At 46.9% G+C, this 18,702-nt stretch overlaps 1 protein-coding gene across 2 annotated transcripts in view; it reads left to right on the forward strand.

Moving 5' to 3' along the window:
• Positions 1-12,286, forward strand: part of UVRAG (UV radiation resistance associated) — a 138,038-nt gene extending 125,752 nt beyond the window's left edge. For both annotated transcript variants that reach the window (XM_063951244.1, XM_063951243.1), the window contains exons 14-15: positions 10,019-10,110; positions 11,486-12,286. In XM_063951244.1, coding sequence (XP_063807314.1) covers positions 10,019-10,110; positions 11,486-12,164 — 771 coding nt within the window. In that variant the 3' untranslated portion in view covers positions 12,165-12,286. The remainder of the gene's footprint in view (positions 1-10,018; positions 10,111-11,485) is intronic.
• The last annotated feature ends 6,416 nt before the right edge of the window (positions 12,287-18,702 follow it).

Consider the following 18,702-nt stretch of genomic DNA (forward strand, 5'->3'; position numbering starts at 1 on the left):
TGTTTCTTCTTCAGTTCTGGTCTGTGCTTTATTCAGATGGGTGCGGTAAGGTGCAGCAGCCATCCTGGTTAAACTCTCTGGATGGCGGACATGTTCTCTCAGCCCTCTGCAAATAGTCATAAGACACAACGACTGCAGCTGGCTGTAGCAGACCTGGCTGCAAGAGGCACGGGACAGACCCTTCTCTCTAGCTCAGGGCTACATACATGTGGTCTGCCTGCTTACTCTCAGTAACTGATGAAGAGGGACAGAAGGAGGGGGGAGGAGCTGGACCCTATTATTGAGGATTCATCTCTTGCACAAGGGCTTGAGCCCCTCATAATTGCTATCAGGGATGTGTTAAAACTCCCAGTAGAAGACGATGCAGTAAAGCAGTTGTTTTTCTCCTCACAGAAAAAGGTTAGTGTCACTTTCTCTGATTCTAAGGAATTAGATGATATGTTTATAGTTGACCTGGAAAAATCCTGATAAAAAATTCCAGGTGGCCAAACGCTTCTTGACACTTTCCCATTTTCTCCTGAAGGCAGGAAAAACTGTGAAGATCCCCCGGCTGTTGACATCTATCTCACGCCTGTCTAAAGAGGTGGCGTTACCCGTCCCTGGCTCCTCGGCTTTGAAGGACCCTGGGGATAGAAAGCCAGAAGACTACACTGAAGTCTATTCCACAGCAACTGGTATATCACAAAGACCGTGATAGCGGGTTGCTGGTTGACACATCATTCACACCTGGCCGGGCCAGTTCAAGAGGGCCTCGCGGGGATATGTTTCTGGTGAGTATGGTTACTCTGATCAAACACATTCAAGATGCTGCACGCGTCCTGTGCAACTCTGTTAAAGAGATAGGCGCTATTACTGTGAGTACTACTGCCGTGGCAGTGTCAGCGCGCAGAGCTTTATGGCTGCGCCAGTGGATAGCGGACGCGGATTCCAAGCGTAGTGTGATGTCTATCCATTTCTCAGGGGAGTGGCTATTCAGGGTTGAGTTGGTTTCGTGGATTTCCGAAGCTTCTGTGGGGAATTCCACGTTTCTCTGACGTCCTAGTGGATGCTGGGAACTCCGTAAGGACCATGGGGAATAGGGGCTCCGCAGGAGACTGGGCACAACTAAAAGAAAGCTTTTAGACTACCTGGTGTGCACTGGCTCCTCCCACTATGACCCTCCTCCAAGCCTCAGTTAGATTTCTGTGCCCGGCCGAGCTGGATGCACACTAGGGGCTCTCCTGAGCTCCTAGAAAGAAAGTTTATTTTAGGTTTTTTATTTTACAGTGAGACCTGCTGGCAACAGGCTCACTGCATCGAGGGACTAAGGGGAGAAGAAGCGAACCTACCTGCTTGCAGCTAGCTTGGGCTTCTTAGGCTACTGGACACCATTAGCTCCAGAGGGATCGACCGCATGGAACTGGCCTTGGTGTTCGTTCCCGAAGCCGCGCCGCCGTCCCCCTTACAGAGCCAGAAGCAAGAAGAGGTCCGGAAAATCGGCGGCAGAAGACATCAGTCTTCACCAAGGTAGCGCACAGCACTGCAGCTGTGCGCCATTGCTCCTCATGCACACTTCACACTCCGGTCACTGAGGGTGCAGGGCGCTGGGGGGGGTGCGCCCTGAGCAGCAATAAAAACACCTTGGCTGGCAAATATATCACAATATATAGCCCCAGAGGCTATATATGTGATAAATACCCCTGCCAGAATCCATAAAAAAGCGGGAGAAAAGTCAGCTATCTCCCTCAGCACACTGGCGCCATTTTCTCTTCACAGTGCAGCTGGAAGACAGCTCCCCAGGCTCTACCCTGTAGTTTGCAGGCTCAAAGGGTTAAAAAGAGAGGGGGGGCACTAAATTTAGGCGCAATATTGTATATACAAGCAGCTATTGGGAAAAATTCACTCAATATAGTGTTAATCCCTAAATTATATAGCGCTCTGGTGTGTGCTGGCATACTCTCTCTCTGTCTCCCCAAAAGGCTGTGTGGGGTCCTGTCCTCAGTCAGAGCATTCCCTGTGTGTGTGCGGTGTGTCGGTACGGCTGTGTCGACACGTTTGATGAGGAGCTTATGTGATGGCAGAGCAGATGCCGATAAATGTGATGTCGCCCCCTGTGGGGCCGACACCAGAGTGGATGGATAGGTGGAAGGTATAAACCGACAGTGTCAACTCCTTACATAAAAGGCTGGATGACGTAACAGCTATGGGACAGCCGGCTTCTCAGCCCGCGCCTGCCCAGGCGTCTCAAAGGCCATCAGGGGCTCAAACGCTCCCTCAGATGGCAGACACAGATGTCGACACGGAGTCTGACTCCAGTGTCGACGAGGTTGAGACATATACACAATCCACTAGGAACATCCGTTACATGATCCCGGCAATAAAAAAATGTGTTACACATTTCTGACATTAACCCAAGTACCACTAAAAAAGGGTTTTATGTTTGGGGAGAAAAAGCAGGTAGTGTTTTGTTCCCCCATCAAATGAGTGAATGAAGTGTGAAAAAGCGTGGGTTCCCCCGATAAGAAACTGGTAATTTCTAAAAAGTTACTGATGGCGTACCCTTTCCCGCCAGAGGATAAGTTACGCTGGGTGATATCCCCTAGGGTGGATAAGGCGTTCACACGTTTGTCAAAAAAGGTGGCACTGCCGTCTTAGGATACGGCCACTTTGAAGGTACCTGCTGATAAAAAGCAGGAGGCTATCCTGAAGTCTGTATTTACACACTCAGGTACTAGACTGAGACCTGCAGATAGTGCTGCTGCAGCGTGGTCTGTAACCCTGTCAAACAGGGATACTATTTTGCAAACATAAAACGTCGTCTTATATTGGAGGGATGCACAGAGGGATATTTTGCCGGCTGGCATCCAGAATTAATGCAATGTCCATTCTGTCAGGAGGGTATTAGAGACCCGACACTGGACAGGTGATGCTGACTTTAAAAGGCACATAGAGCCTTATAAAGGTGAGGAATTGTTTGGGGATGGTCTCTGGGACCTCGTATCCACAGCAACAGCTGGGAAGAAATTTTTTTACCTCAGGTTTCCTCACAGCCTAAGAAAGCACTGTATTTTCAGGTACAGTCCTTTCGGCTTCAGAAAAGCAAGCGGGTCAAAGGCGCTTCCTTTCTGCACAGAGACGAGGGAAGAGGGAAAAAGCTGCACCAGTCAGCCAGTTCCCAGAATCAAAATTCTTCCCCCGCTTCCTCTGAGTCCACCGCATGACGCGGGGGCTCCACAGGCGTAGCCAGGTAGGGTGGTGGGCCGCCTCAAAAATTTCAGCGATCAGTGGGCTCGCTCACAGGTGGATCCCTGGATCCTTCAAGTAGTATCTCAGGGGTACAAGCTGGAATTCGAGGCGTCTCCCCCCCCGCCGTTTCCTCAAATCTGCCTTGCCGACAACTCCCTCAGGCAGGGAGACTGTGCTAGAGGCAATTCACAAGCTGTATTCCCAGCAGGTGATAGTCAAGGTGCCCCTACTTCAACAAGGACGGGGTTACTATTCCACACTGTTTGTGGTACCGAAACCGGACGGTTCGGTGAGACCCATTTTAAATTTGAAATCCTTGAACACATACATAAAAAAATTCAAGTTCAAGATGGAATCGCTCAGGGCGGTTATTGCAAGCCTGGAGGAGGGGGATTACATGGTATCCCTGGACATCAAGGATGCTTACCTACATGTCCCCATTTACCATCCTCACCAGGAGTACCTCAGATTTGTGGTACAGGATTGCCATTACCAATTCCAAACACTGCCGTTTGGACTGTCCACGGCACCGAGGGTCTTTACCAAGGTAATGGCAGAAATGATGATACTCCTTCGAAAAAAGGGAGTTTTAATTTTCCCGTACTTGGACGATCTCCTTATAAAGGCGAGGTCCAAGGAGCAGTTGTTGGTCGGAGTAGCACTATCTCGGGAAGTGCTACAACAGCACGGATGGATTCTATACATTCCAAAGTCACAGCTGGTTCCTACCACACGCCTACTGTTCCTGGGGATGGTTCTGGACACAGAACAGAAAAAAGTGTTTCTCCCGCAGGAGAAAGCCAAGGAGCTGTCATCTCTAGTCAGAGACCTCCTGAAACCAAAACAGGTATCGGTGCATCACTGCACACGAGTCCTGGGAAAAATGGTAGCTTCTTACGAAGCAAAATTAAATTTGGCAGGTTCCATGCAAGAACCTTTCAGTGGGACCTCTTGGACAAGTGGTCGGGATCGCATCTTCAGATGCATCGGCTGATAACCCTGTCTCCAAGGACCAGGGTATCTCTACTGTGGTGGCTGCAGAGTGCTCACCTTCAAGAGGGCCGCAGATTCGGCATACAGGACTGGGTCCTGGTAACCACGGATGCCAGCCTTCGAGGCTGGGTGGCAGTCACACAGGGAAGAAATTTCCAAGGACTTTGGTCAAGTCAGGAGTCGTCTCTACACATAAATATTCTGGAACTGAGGGCCATTTACAATGCCCTAAGTCTGGCAAGGCCTCTGCTTCAAAACCAGCCGGTACTGATCCAATCAGACAACATCACGGCAGTCGCCCTTGTAAACCGACAGGGCGGCACAAAAAGCAGGATGGCGATGGCAGAAGCCACAAGGATTCTCTGATGGGCGGAGAATCACGTCTTAGTACTGTCAGCAGTGTTCATTCCGGGCACGACCTACACCCGGGAGAGTGGGGACTTCATCCAGAAGTCTTCCAACTGTTGGTAAACCGTTGGGAAAGGCCACAGGTGGACATGATGGCGTCCCGCCTAAACAAAAAACTAGATATTGCGCCAGGTCAAGGGACCCTCAGGCAATAGCTGTGGACGCTCTAGTGACACCGTGGGTGTACCAGTCGGTTTATGTATTCCCTCCTCTGCCTCTCATACCAAAGGTACTGAGAATAATTAGAAAACGAGGAGTAAGAACGATACTCGTGGTTCCGGATGGGCCAAGAAGAGCTTGGTACCCAGAACTTCAAGAAATGATATCAGAGGACCCATGGCCTCTACCGCTCAGACAGGATCTGCTACAGCAGGGGCCCTGTCTGTTCCAAGACTTACCGCGGCTACGTTTGACGGCATGGCGGTTGAATTCCGGATCCTAAAGGAAAAAGGCATTCCGGAGGAAGTCATTCCTACGCTGATAAAAGCCAGGAAAGAAGTAACCGCAAACCATTATCACCGTATTTGGCGAAAATATGTTGCGTGGTGTGAGGCCAGGAAGGCCCCAACAGAGGAATTTCAGCTGGGTCATTTTCTGCACTTCCTACAGTCAGGAGTGACTATGGGCTTAAACTTGGGTTCCATTAAGGTCCAGATTTCGGCTCTGTCGATTTTCTTCCAGAAAGAACTGGCTTCACTGCCTGGAGTTCAGACATTTGTAAAGGGAGTGCTACATATTCAGCCCCCTTTTGTGCCTCCTGTGGCACCTTGGGATCTCAACGTGGTGTTGAGTTTCCTAAAATCTCATTGGTTTGAGCCACTTAAAACTGTGGATTTGAAATATCTCACGTGGAAAGTGGTCATGTTATTGGCCTTGGCTTCGGCCAGGCGTGTGTCAGAATTGGCGGCTTTGTCATGTAAAAGCCCTTATCTGATTTTCCATATGGATAGGGCAGAATTGAGGACTCGTCCCCAGTTTCTCCCTAAGGTGGTATCAGCTTTTCACTTAAACCAACCTATTGTAGTGCCTGCGGCTACTAGGGACTTGGAAGATTCCAAGTTACTGGACGTAGTCAGGGCCTTAAAAATTTATATTTCCAGGACGGCTGGAGTCAGGAAAACTGACTCGCTTTTTATCCTGTAGGCACCCAACAAAATAGGTGCTCCTGCTTCTAAGCAGACTATTGCTCGCTGAATTTGTAGCACAATTCAGCTGGAGCATTCTGCGGCTGGATTGCCGCATCCTAAATCAGTAAAAGCCCATTCCACGAGGAAAGTGGGCTCATCTTGGGCGGCTGCCCGAGGGGTCTCGGCTTTATAACTTTGCCGAGCTGCAACTTGGTCAGGGGCAAACACGTTTGCAAAATTCTACAAATTTGATACCCTGGCTGAGGAGGACCTTGAGTTCTCTCATTCGGTGCTGCAGAGTCATCCGCACTCTCCCGCCCGTTTGGGAGCTTTGGTATAATCCCCATGGTCCTTACGGAGTTCCCAGCATCCACTAGGACGTCAGAGAAAATAAGATTTTACTCACCGGTAAATCTATTTCTCGTAGTCCGTAGTGGATGCTGGGCGCCCATCCCAAGTGCGGATTGTCTGCAATACTTGTATGTAGTTATTGCCTAACTAAGGGTTATTGTTGAGCCATCTGTTGAGAGGCTCAGTTATATTTCATACTGTTAACTGGGTATAGTATCACAAGTTATACGGTGTGATTGGTGTGGCTGGTATGAGTCTTACCCGGGATTCAAAATCCTTCCTTATTGTGTCAGCTCTTCCGGGCACAGTATCCTAACTGAGGCTTGGAGGAGGGTCATAGTGGGAGGAGCCAGTGCACACCAGGTAGTCTAAAAGCTTCCTTTTAGTTGTGCCCAGTCTCCTGCGGAGCCGCTATTCCCCATGGTCCTTACGGAGTTCCCAGCATCCACTACGGACTACGAGAAATAGATTTACCGGTGAGTAATATCTTATTTTCTCCCCTCTGGGGCCCCACCGACTAGGCGCTCCTACCCGGGGCCATCTACTCATTCCTTTCGGACCGCTATGTTTCGATCTTGAACCAGAGGCACCTCAAACGTTGCAAGAGGCACCAGAGGTAAGGCAAGAAAGCCAGTAGCTGCAGGTTCCCAGGAACAAAGCACCAGTTCAGCTTCCACTAAGGCCTCAGCATGACTGTGCCTGCCCACCCCGAGGGGGTCTCGTGGTGGGAGCTCGGCTGTGTCACTTCAGCCGCATCCTGGAAAATTCCTGCCAGGATACCTGGGTACAGGACCTAATTTCTCAGGGCTACAAGCTGGAGTTCGACGGTGCTCCTCCCCAACGATTTTTCAAATCGGGCTTAACAACTTTGGAGGATACGCGTGCTACGCTGCAACAGGCCATCCTAACATTGGTCCAGTCCCGAGTCATTTTTCCAGTGCCACTACAACGACAGGCAAAGGGTTACTACTTCAACCTGTTCGTGGAACCGAAACCGGACTGTTCGGTAAGGCCCATTTTGAATCTAAAATACTTGAACCATTACCTAAAAGGTTTTCAAGTTCAAGATGGAATCCTTGCGAGCAGTGTTTGCAGGTCTGGAAGAACAGCAATTTGTGGTCTCCCTGGATATCAAGGACGCCTACCTCCATCGTTCGTTCAGGTTTGCCCTGCTTGAACGGTCACTACCAGTTCCAGGCGCTACCCTTCGGCCTGTCCACGGCTCCGAGGGGTGTTCAAGAAGGTGATGGCGGAGATGATGTTCCAACTTCAGGTCCAGGGGATCAATATTGTCCCTTATCTGGACGATCTCCTGATAAAAGAAAGATCCAGGGAGCCAACTCAGCGGCTCCTGTTCCTGGGAATGTTGCTGGATACTTTGGCCCAGAAAGTATTCCTCCCAGAGGACAAAGCGAAAACACTTCAGGAGATGGTCCGAATGGTCCTCCGGCCTGCGCGAATATCCATCCATCTTTGCATAAGATTATTGGGGTAGAGGGTAGCCTCATACGAGGCGATCCAGTATGGAAGGTTCCATGCCAGAACGTTTCAATTGGATCTCCTGAGCAAGTGGTCCGGATCACATCTTCAGATGCACCGGATAATACGGCTGTCACCTCAGGCTTTTTTCGCAGAACTGCGCATGCGTAAGCACCGCAGTGCACAGGCGCATCACATGGGTACAAAGCGGATCGTTGCTGTGCGATGGGTTTTACTAAGAATCCATTCACACAGCCGATCGCAAGGAGATTGACAGAAGGCGTTTGTGGGTGGCAACTGACCGTTTTCTGTGAGTGGTTGGAAAAACGCAGGCGTGTCCAAGCGTTTGCAGGGCGGGTGTCTGACGTCAATTCCGGCCCCGGACAGACTGAAGTGATCTCAGCGGCTGAGTAAGTTCTGGGCAACTCAGAAACTACACAAAGTTTAGTTGTACCCCTCGGCTGCACGTGCGTTCGCACACTTGCACAGTTAAAATACACTCCCCTATAGGCGGCGACTATCAGAACTGCTAGCGAGCGATCAGGTCTGAATGACCCCCATTGGGCGCCCGCCTCAGTGCATGGACTTTTTGTCTCTTTTCTGGTTACCTGTTCAGCTGTTGCTGTTTTGTTACCAGCTGTTGCTGGTCGTTTGTGCTGGTGTGTAAATCTCACCACTCGTTGTTATGTTCCTTCTCTCTAGTATGTCCTTTCTCCTTCGGGCACTATTTTACCTATAACTGCCTGTGGGAGGGGGCATAGAGGGGAGGAGCCAGCACACCCAGTGAAGAAATTTAAAGTGCACTGGTTCCTTTGGGCCCCGTCTATACCCCATCGTACTAAATTCCCCCAATATCCCTTATGGACTACAAGAAAAGGATATTAAAGGTCAAGATAAACATGGACCCATCTGTACGTGAACCTCCCTTTCTATCACAGCTGAGGGAACAGGTATGGTTTTTGGTGGTATGAGGTCTATTGAAGGCGGCCAGTTCAACCTCTTGTCTTGAAGCTCCACCCATGGTCTAAGGTCTCCCAGTGGACCATCTCACAGCTGAAGGGAAAATACCGTCCCGAGACTTCCCTGGCTCTGAACCCACTATAGGATGTTCTCCAGTACTAAACTCACCTGTGCCTGATTTAAAAAAAAAAAAATCCTGAAGACATGACCTGTTGGTGGTACAAGGGCCTGATTTGAGAGCCACACAGTCACTGAGGGGAAAAAAAATGCTGTGAAAATGTCCATGTAAATCCCCCTCGTCTTGCATTAGTTTCTCTGTGACCTTCCTACAATACCGGTGTATCGCTGAGGGAGACCGCTATGATCTCTGGTACCACTGCGCTCTCCCTCTCACGGAACAGGCAGCGAAGGCCCCGTAAAACGTATATTTCATTAACATTCATGAGACTTTCTCCTGTGGCGTAATTGCTTTCAGAACATGTTTTATGTGCTGTTTTTGGAGCTGAAGCTGATTTATAGTCAGGAACTTCATATATCTTTCGTTATGCACCAATTATACACCGCCCTAATAACACTCCTTTTATGAATATCTTGTGTATAATTTCTTAATCTGCATTCTAGAAGCACTAATAAATATCACATACCTCGTGGTGCTTTATCCGTTCCATATGAAGGCGATCAGTCGGGAAATTATTTGGCAGGATCGGACGCCGAATGAAAATACCAGAGAGATCTGGCTAAGCCATTTACATGTTAAATATGTGAGCGCTGCCTTTTCCATTAATGGAGACCTGTTGCCCAAATTTTGTACCCTAGATAAGGATATCTTGTAGCTCGAAAAGGTTCAGAGGCGAGCCACCAATCTGGTTAAGGGGTTAGAGGCACTGGGTTAGGAGGAAAGACTTAAAAGGTTAGATATGTTCACACTGGAAAAGAGGCGACTGAGAGGGGACATTATTAATATATATATAAATACATTAAGAGACAATACAAGGATTTATCAAACAATTTGTTTATCAGAAAAATACTACATAGGACACGAGGACATCCCCCTGAGGTTAGAATAAAAAAAATTCCATACTCAACGGCGAAAAGGGTTCTTCACAGTAAGAGCAGTAAGGATTTGGAATTCTCTGCCAGAGAAGGTAGTAATGGTGGACTCCTTCAATAAGTTTAAAAATGGATTAGATAAATTCCTAGCGGAAAAAAATATCCAAGGATACAGCATTTAATTAAGATTAAAAAAAAACATTTTTTATACAGGTTGAACGCGATGGACATCTGTCTTTTTTCAACCTAAACAACTGTGTAACTATGTATGTATTGTATCTTAAAATCCCATTTAACATTTAACCCCTCCACCGCCAAGGCATAGTCAGATTCACCTGCAAGTCCTTTACCTTCTATTTCGTTTTGCTCACATTCTGTCACCCTTTTATATAAAGCATCCATAACGGTTCTCCTTTCTCTTCCAGCTGAGATACCAACACTCATTGGGGACCCCGGATTTACGGCAGACCCTCCCAAACCTCAAGTCGTTCATGGAGTACGGGCTGATGGTCAGATGGTGAGTGTGTGGGTGCCGGGCTCTTAAATCATCTACTGACCGACATGACGGCTCCTTGTTATCCGATATTCCTGCTTTATATATTATTTATATGCCGTTTTATATACTGTGTGTCCCAACTGGAGGCACCACCCCACCTTCTTGATTACACTTTCCAAACTGTTGGATAGTTGTATCATGTGATCCTCCGAATATGTGTATACGTGTTTATAAAGCCATTAGACGCCCAATTGAACAAAGAACCATAAGTGCTATATCTGACTCTAGTGTTTTATACTATTGTATTGTCATTGCACTGACATCTTGCTCATGTACATTGTAGCGTGGCTGCGATGGCCGCTGAACTCCAATCCCCCCTGTTGAATATCCATGCGGGTACAGTGGCATATTTGATCACTACCAATGCATTTTCACAGACCTGCAGCCTTCTGCAAACGCGTTTGTCCTGACACCATGACGCGTAACCTTTTACGGTGCAGCCTGATAACACATTCCGGACATACTGGACACTTTGCTGATGGTGACTGACTGACAAGCAGGACCTATAGGCATAAATAATACAAGCAATTATGTCAACAGAGGAGTATCGTCAGCTGCAGCCTCTGTCACTCCTCCATTAGCACTTCGTTCCTCTTGTTGTATCTTTTCTTCTTTTCACCCTTTTTTTTTTTTTTTTTTTCTAAGACCGCCGGCTGGAAGGTGAGAAGTGACTGTGGTTTTCTTTAGTGGAATTGACGTGACGTTGGCTGGGAGTAGTGTGCAGCGTTTTAGATGGCAGAGGCCCAACCCAAACACGGTCATTTATACACTCTCTGCAGTGATGTCACGGTTTTGCCATAAAAGGGCAGATTGAAACTATAAACGTTGAAAGCATTTTGGCAGAGGCGCTCTCGGGCCATGCCGTTTAGCTGTGGGGTTTGGGTCGGCTCCAGACGATGAAGATTTACTAGACTTGATCAGCTCCAGTGTAGTCCGCAGCAAGGGACAACGTGGAACGCTTAATGGAAGCTGCTGACCTGTGCCCACTTTATTCCTGCAGAAGTATGCAGACATGTAACACAAGCCGCTGTGGCTACAAGATAGAATGATAGACGTCAAAGGGCAGGTATATATACTGTATATCGGTTGAGTCTCCCATACACGGAGTTTTTTGTTTGAGAGCGCAACTGAGATACAGTAGTGACAACTTTGCGTTGTGATTGTTCAATGTACGCAAAGTTTGTTTCATGCACGAAAGGATTACAAATATTATAGAAAAAATTATCTTGAGGCTGCGTGTATAAGATGTATATGAAACATAAATGCATTCTCCGTTTAGACATAGTCCCATCCCATCAGTAATATCCCCCCCCTCCTCTTCCTCTTTCTCCTCCAGTGATCGACATCAGACTTCAAGTGCAATCCCTGTCCCGAAGAGGCCGGCCAGCTCGGCGTTCGGCAGCCACGATGTTGGCTTCTCCAGTCGGACTCCGACCCCAGAAAGGGAGCAGCGAAAACGCGCCAGTTCCGAGAATGAAAAAGTGCAATACAGAACCCCGCCTCCCAGCTACAAAGCCGCGCTCGCAGACCCCATTGCAATCCTGGTTCCGGCGTCGCAGTTTGAAAAAGGGCAGTCCGCCTCCTCGCTGGAGACCCACATAGATGCATCCAAAGGAAACCCTTGCCAAGATCTTTGCGAGAGCCTTAACGGCGATAGCCTAGCGACCACGGATAGCCACGAACGCAGCCAGGCCGAGCAACTTTCTGACTCTTCCCGCGCCGTGAATGGAACTTTATTGCAGAATGAAAGTATGGAGTTTACAAGTGAAGGGCTCCCCTGCAATCTGCACTGCGCGGTGGAGCAGGCAGAGGAGATTCTGGGCACCGAGGCCTCGGACCTCACCACCTCAGGGGATCAGCTGGAGGCTTTCAACAACATTCCGGTGGAGCACGCCGTAGCTGTGGAGTGTGACGACCAAGTCTTGGGAGAGTTCGAGGAATTCTCCCGCAGAATCTACGCACTGAATGAAAACATGTCCAGTTTCTGTAGGCCTAGAAAAAGCTCTGACAAATGACCTAGGACCAGATTTGGTAGATGGTCCTCACCGACCATCAATAGGACAATTTGTCTTTTGCACATTATTGCATTTGTATCCGGCACAGAAAAACCACTCTCTTAAATATCAATTAATCCCGACTGTGTATGTTTCATTGATGCGGTTTAATTTCTTTGTAAATGTTGCACATCATTTTTGGTTGTTTTTTTTTTTTAACCTAGTAACTGCAGCTAATCAATTGGCCCAGCGTAGGCCCGAGGGTTTTACATGGCATCTCCCAGCTGCTATGGTTCTCAAGGTCTTTACGTGACCTGACTTTGCTTTCCACCACCTGGAGCCTGCACAACTGGAAGCCCAACTTTCAGACCTTTGGCGGTACTGAAAAGGGTAACTATGGATTAAATGACCATGAGGCAACGGGGCTTCCGTGATGGAATCCTGACATTTTGGAATTGTGTTCTGTTATATTCCTTGGAAAAGGAAACATCCCACACGGATGGCGGTCATTAGATCGACATGAGTTAGGTCGAGATACATTGGGCCGACCACGTTTGGTCGACATGCATTAGGTCAACATGGAAACCGGTCGACATGAGTTTTTCCACAATTGTTTTCATTTTTTGACCTTTTTCATACTTAACAATCCACGTGGACTACAATTGGGAACGGTAACGAGCGAAGCGAGCCATGCGTGCACTAATTGGGGTTCCCCCGTCACTTTACGAAGAAAACGACACCAAAAAAAGTAAGAAAACTCATGTCGACCTTTTTCCAAGTTGACCTAGCACATGTCGGCATAATGACCATGTCGACCAAACGTGGTCGACTCAATGTATGTCAACCTAATGAACCACACCCACCTCACACCGCACCTAACGCTTGCCCCCTTCCCCCACATAAAACATATGTACACATGGGCCAGTCTTCCTGGCTTGATAAACTTGCATATACATATTTATCAGATATAGATAGTAATTCATTAGCCTTTTATTACCATATTGTATTTTTTTTTTCTCCTATTAATATTTTTATTTACATTTTTTTGTTTTTGTTTTTAAGTTCAAAAAATTCTGGCTGTCATTTCAAAGTGTAAAACAAGAATTGGATATGTTTATTTGCGCAGTAAACCGGTCATTTCAAAGTACATAAGGTTATTCCCTCAGACGTCCCATTTTTAAATACATTTATTAACGTGCAAAGCATTTTTCTTTTTTCTTACAGTTTTTTGATTCCCAGTATTAATGTGTGTATGGAAAATGTGTTTATGCTAAAGGGAAAATATACTCTAAGTGGGGTTTATTTTCCTATGACTCTTCCAGTGCAACATAAGGCGTTCTGCATGGAGAGCCGTATTTCTCTGTATATTTATATTCTCATCACCGAGAGCTGAAATGCTGTTTATTCTGAGGTGCATTGAAATGAAGTCGTGAAAATAAGAGAATGCGATGGAATACTCTGATTCGTGAGGCATTCGTTTTTCAGCCACCAAATGTTACTCCTACTGGGTGCAGTTTTATACATCACATCCTATGAGTATCAGTCGTGTATCATTAATTTGGTTCGACAGAATCCAAAATATTTGTATGATTTTTTTATTTTTTTTTAAAGTGGTATTAGCTATGCAATTAGCGTTGGGTATGGAATGCCGGCGGCTGGGGTCCCGACGGTCAGAATACAGGCGCCAGATTGCTAGCAACGTGGCAAGCGCTAGAAAGCCCCTTATGGGCTCGTTGCGCTCGCCGCAGGTTCTATTCCCACTGTATGGGTGTCGTGGAAACCTACGAGTGGGAATAGCCCTGGCACAGCTGTAGGCATTCTCAGCGATTTGGGATCCCGGTGTTGGTATTCTGATCGCCGGGTACCCGACCGCCGGGATAGTAACTACAGCCCTTGCAATTATTATTTTATTTTTCTATATCCTCCATGTTCTTGAAATATTACTATCTATGGGACAGGTGTAATTACCCTCAGTGTATACCACGCAGGGAAAGCTTCGAGTTTAATGCCTGGAGCTATTCAATTGTTCTGCATTTTCCCCACACTGTAAACCCGCAGGTAATGCGCATTAACCCATAGAATCCACTTTAGCTGCTAGAATCTATGGTTCCTCCGTGTGTTAAGCACCCCTCCGAGAGGATGCATTTAGCATTAATTTTTTTTCTCCGTTCCTGAGGCTGCGAGGAAAAGTCTGTGTTAAGTGCACCCTCTGGGCCCTAGCGCCCGGGTATGCAGCACCTAATTGAATTGCTTAGGGCAGAGCAATTAACAACTGGTAAACCCTACGGCTAATTGAATCTACCCCTATGTCTTCTAGTAAACTTGTAAAGTGAAGGCACACTTTGGGGTCTTGCAGGACTGACGTTTCTCTTAAGAGACGCATCTATCATGGCAGTGAAATTGCAATGGCGCCTGACCGCCGCGATAACCCGGCATGAGGCTATAATCACTGCGTCCCTCTCCCGTTCCCGCTAAATTCCCAGCTGTCTTCGTTTTCTTCTGAGGATTGTCATTGCATACAATTGTATTTCATTTGTTCAATAAATCTCAGGTTCCATTTACCCCAAAACCATTCCCCATGTTTCTGAATGTACTATTGAAACTGATGGCAATTCTTCATTTTGTTTTTTCTCTTTGTTAATTATTAACGAGTAATTCTTTTGATAGCATTACCTGCATTTGTGTTTGATCATATCTACATTCATTAGTGTCATCTGCTCCGAAACGTGCGGCGTTAAAGCCTTCAGCGGTGTTTTCTGCGTCCACCCTGGATTCTGAATGAATTGATGACAAATTCCGCTCCACACTTGAGATTTCGTCTTTTCTTTTTACCTGTTAGAACAGTAATCACTTGGCGGTCAGAATAATTTGTCTTCATGTGCGTTCGCTGGTATTTCAGCTACTTGTATTATTATTATGTCCAAAATGCAGTTTACAGTTTATCTGTGAAGCTGGAGTGAAAGGTTTATAAAGCGGATTTTGGAGACTAGTGCCAGCACCGTTACTACGAGTCTAATAAAATGTCATTTACAAACGTCCTGTAATCTAGGATGCAGATATCCATGTTAGGGACCGATTTCCATTAGGCATCTGGGTACGTAGACCTGACTGTTCTGTAGTTTAATACAGTTCCAAATTATAAAAGCGCTGGTCTTTTTAGACAGCCAATACTCAATACAGCGTGCCGACGCTGTACGGCAAATAGTGGACCCCCAAGTGCCCCAACCCGAGGACACATCTTTGTCACCTGAAACAGCCCTGGCTTCTGCTGAATTATACGGTTTCCTTTCAGGTGGCCATGGCTCCTCAATACAGCCATGTATGGGCACACAGGGAAGCTTCTAGGGGCCTTCCCAGGCCCCCAGGATTCTAGGGGCCTATGAGCAGAGCAAGTGTGGGCATCTGCCATCCCCCCCCCCCCCTCCCTTCCCAGCCTGCAGACAGGCAGAGAAGGGCTGCCCGCATGCGGATTGGTGCATGGCTGGAGCTATCCACCAGTCAGAGTGCAGGATTCTCTACCTACCTCCCAGCCTGCAGCCAGACAATGAAGGTCTTCCAGCATGCTGATTGGTAGTTGGCTGGAACGATCCACCAATCAGAGTGCTGACAGCGATTCACTGTATGGAAGCAGGTGGAGTGATGTTGCGTGACCGAAGGACGGATACATTTTCTTATTTATTCTCATAAATGGGTGGGGAGGGTCCCCAGTGCATTGCTTTGCCCAGGGCCTACAATTTTGTCTGGATGGGGGGACTCTGCTATATGTGGAGGGGCGATTGTGCTTAAGATGGGGTTGTGCGGATTCTACATACCTATTAAGCTGAACACTGTGCCTTCTATAGAAGAGGTACTTGCTGTACAAGTTATATCTCACATCGGACGATGACAGCTGTGATAAAGCTGAGCTTCCGGGGCCCTATTGGAGTATGCACAGTGCTCGTTAAGTTTGCGTTGAGCGAGAGTGGCTGATAACAGAGCATTAGCTTGTGGTCTGATGTGTAATGTCTCTTAAGCTCAGCGTTGATCACCTCCGATTTGCCTGCGTTTTATGTTTAGACGTCTTTTATTTGCCTTTGTAGAGTGACTATATACTTTAGTTGTTAATGTTTAGTAGCTGCCCACCAACCTGCATACAGTTCTACCAAGTAACGCCTCGCGTTGATAACCGGTGAATAAATACCCGTCTCTGTGTTTTCTTTTTATATATAATGATTATTACTAACCATCACTGCTATAAAACATAACACCTACCTGCTTCAATTACCGTTTTCTGGCACTCAACATTATAGGAACCCCAGGTTCTGACACCATGGCGTCGAGTCTATGGGGTCTATTTACTAAGCCTTGGATGGAGGTAAAGTACCAGCCAAGCAGATCCTAACTGTCATGTTACAGGCGGTGTTTGAAAAATGACAGGAGCTGATTGGTTGATACTTTATCTCTCTCCAAGGCTTAGTAAACAGACCCCCCTGTGTACTATAGGGGATATTATACATTACAGCCGTGGGGAAATTTAATATATAAGATGAGTCACAACAATGTAATTCAGATTCAGAAAGTATATTCTGAAAAAATTTAACTCTCCGCCCACTTCTGTCCTGGGTGTCAGATTTGGGGTGGAGCCCACTCATTGTGGGTGGGGCTACCAGACTTGAGTGAATGACTCCACTGCAAGACGTGTGATTACTCGATCAGCTGATCCCTCCCACAATGGGCGTTACTCGTAGTCTTCCAGGTCAGTGATACAAGACAGCTGAGAAAAGCGGCCAGCTGCAAGTTACACATTTCCATGGTCCGTCCAGTTGTGGGAAAATGATTATGGGGTCTATGTACTAAGCCTTGGAAAGATAAAGTGGATGGAGATAAAGTCCCAACCAACCAGCTCCTAACTCATTTTTCAAACGCCGCCTGTGACATGGCAGCCAGGAGCTGATTGGCTGGTACTTTATCTCCGTCTACTTTATCTCTCCCCAAGGCTTAGTACATAGACTCCTAAGTGTTTTGTTTTATATTTAATTGCTGGATAGTTGGTCCTTTTCGGTATCCGTTCAGATGGTCGACACTCATTAGGTCGGCCACTATTGGTCGACATTGACATGGTCGACACATAAAAGGTCAACACATGAAAAGGTCGACATGGCTTTAAAAAAAAAAAAAAAAGATTTGTAACTTTTTCATACGATTGGGAATAGTAACCTGTGTCGAACGCAGCGAGGCACCTTACCCGCGGCATGCAAGGGGACGCAGTACACTAATTGGGGTTCCTGGTCATGTTACAGGAAAAATGACACCAAAAACAGTTCAAAAATCCATGTCGACCATTTCCATGTGTCCATGTTGTCAATGTCGACCAATAGTGGTCGACCTAATGACTGTCGACCTTAACGTTGTCGACCATTCATACCGGAACCGTCCTTTTTATAGGTGTCTTTGAAGCGGTATCCGGATGATAGACTGTGTCTAGTTCGACAGTCAATAGACAGACATTAGGTCGACATGAAAAAAGGTAGGCCGTACAAAAGGTTGGCAGGGTCAAATGGTCGACGGGATCAAAAGGTCAACATGAAAATGGTAGACATAACAAAGGTAGACACAGGTTGTTTTTTTATTTTATATGTTTTTGGACTATTTCATACCTTCTCTATCCATGTCGGCATAGAGTTGGTTATAAACCTTGTGGCGAGCGGATGTCTTTCTACAATTGGATGTCCCAGATGACAAAACTATCGACACAAACCACAAAAATGAAATAAAAAAAGCTGTCTACCTTTTTTGTGTCGACCATTGTCACGTCGACCTTTAGTACTGTCTACCTTTTTCCATGTCAACTTTTTGACCCTGTCGACCTAATATCTGTCTAACATGTGGTGTCTATCTATTGATTGACTATCATCCCACACCCCTCTGAAGCACAAGTGTCACTGTCTCCCTTTTAAAACCTTTTATTGCAACATTCGCTTGATATAGCGCCCCCCCCCCCTCCCCCCCCAAATGCCCTTTGCCTATTAATTAACCATAATTTTGTGTAAGTATGCTATTTTGCACTAGATAAAAGCGTGTTTTATATAGGTTACTGTTTGGAGCAGCGTTTCAGGCAGACTGAATGGGATACACTCTGGTCTTTTTTGTGTGTAGCGCATTTAGGAGGAGAGGCATCAAAGCTTGGAGAGAGTTAAGTACCAACCAATGCGCTCCCAACTCACATTTTTTTCAAACAGCCTGTAACAGGGCCGTAACTGATTGGCTGGTACTTTATCCATCTCCACTTTATCTCTCTCCATGATTTGATACATCTCCCCCTTAGTTGTGTTTCGGCTGGTGCATTGCTATCTCAAGTGTCATTTCTCTGACGTCCTAAGTGGATGCTGGGACTCCGTAAGGACCATGGGGAATAGCGGCTCCGCAGGAGACTGGGCACAACTAAAGAAAGCTTTAGGACTACCTGGTGTGCACTGGCTCCTCCCACTATGACCCTCCTCCAAGCCTCAGTTAGAATCTTGTGCCCGGCCGAGCTGGATGCACACTAGGGGCTCTCCTGAGCACCTAGAGAGAAAGTATA

The sequence above is a fragment of the Pseudophryne corroboree genome, chromosome 2 (assembly GCF_028390025.1).
Source record: "Pseudophryne corroboree isolate aPseCor3 chromosome 2, aPseCor3.hap2, whole genome shotgun sequence".
Classification (NCBI taxonomy): domain Eukaryota; kingdom Metazoa; phylum Chordata; class Amphibia; order Anura; family Myobatrachidae; genus Pseudophryne; species Pseudophryne corroboree.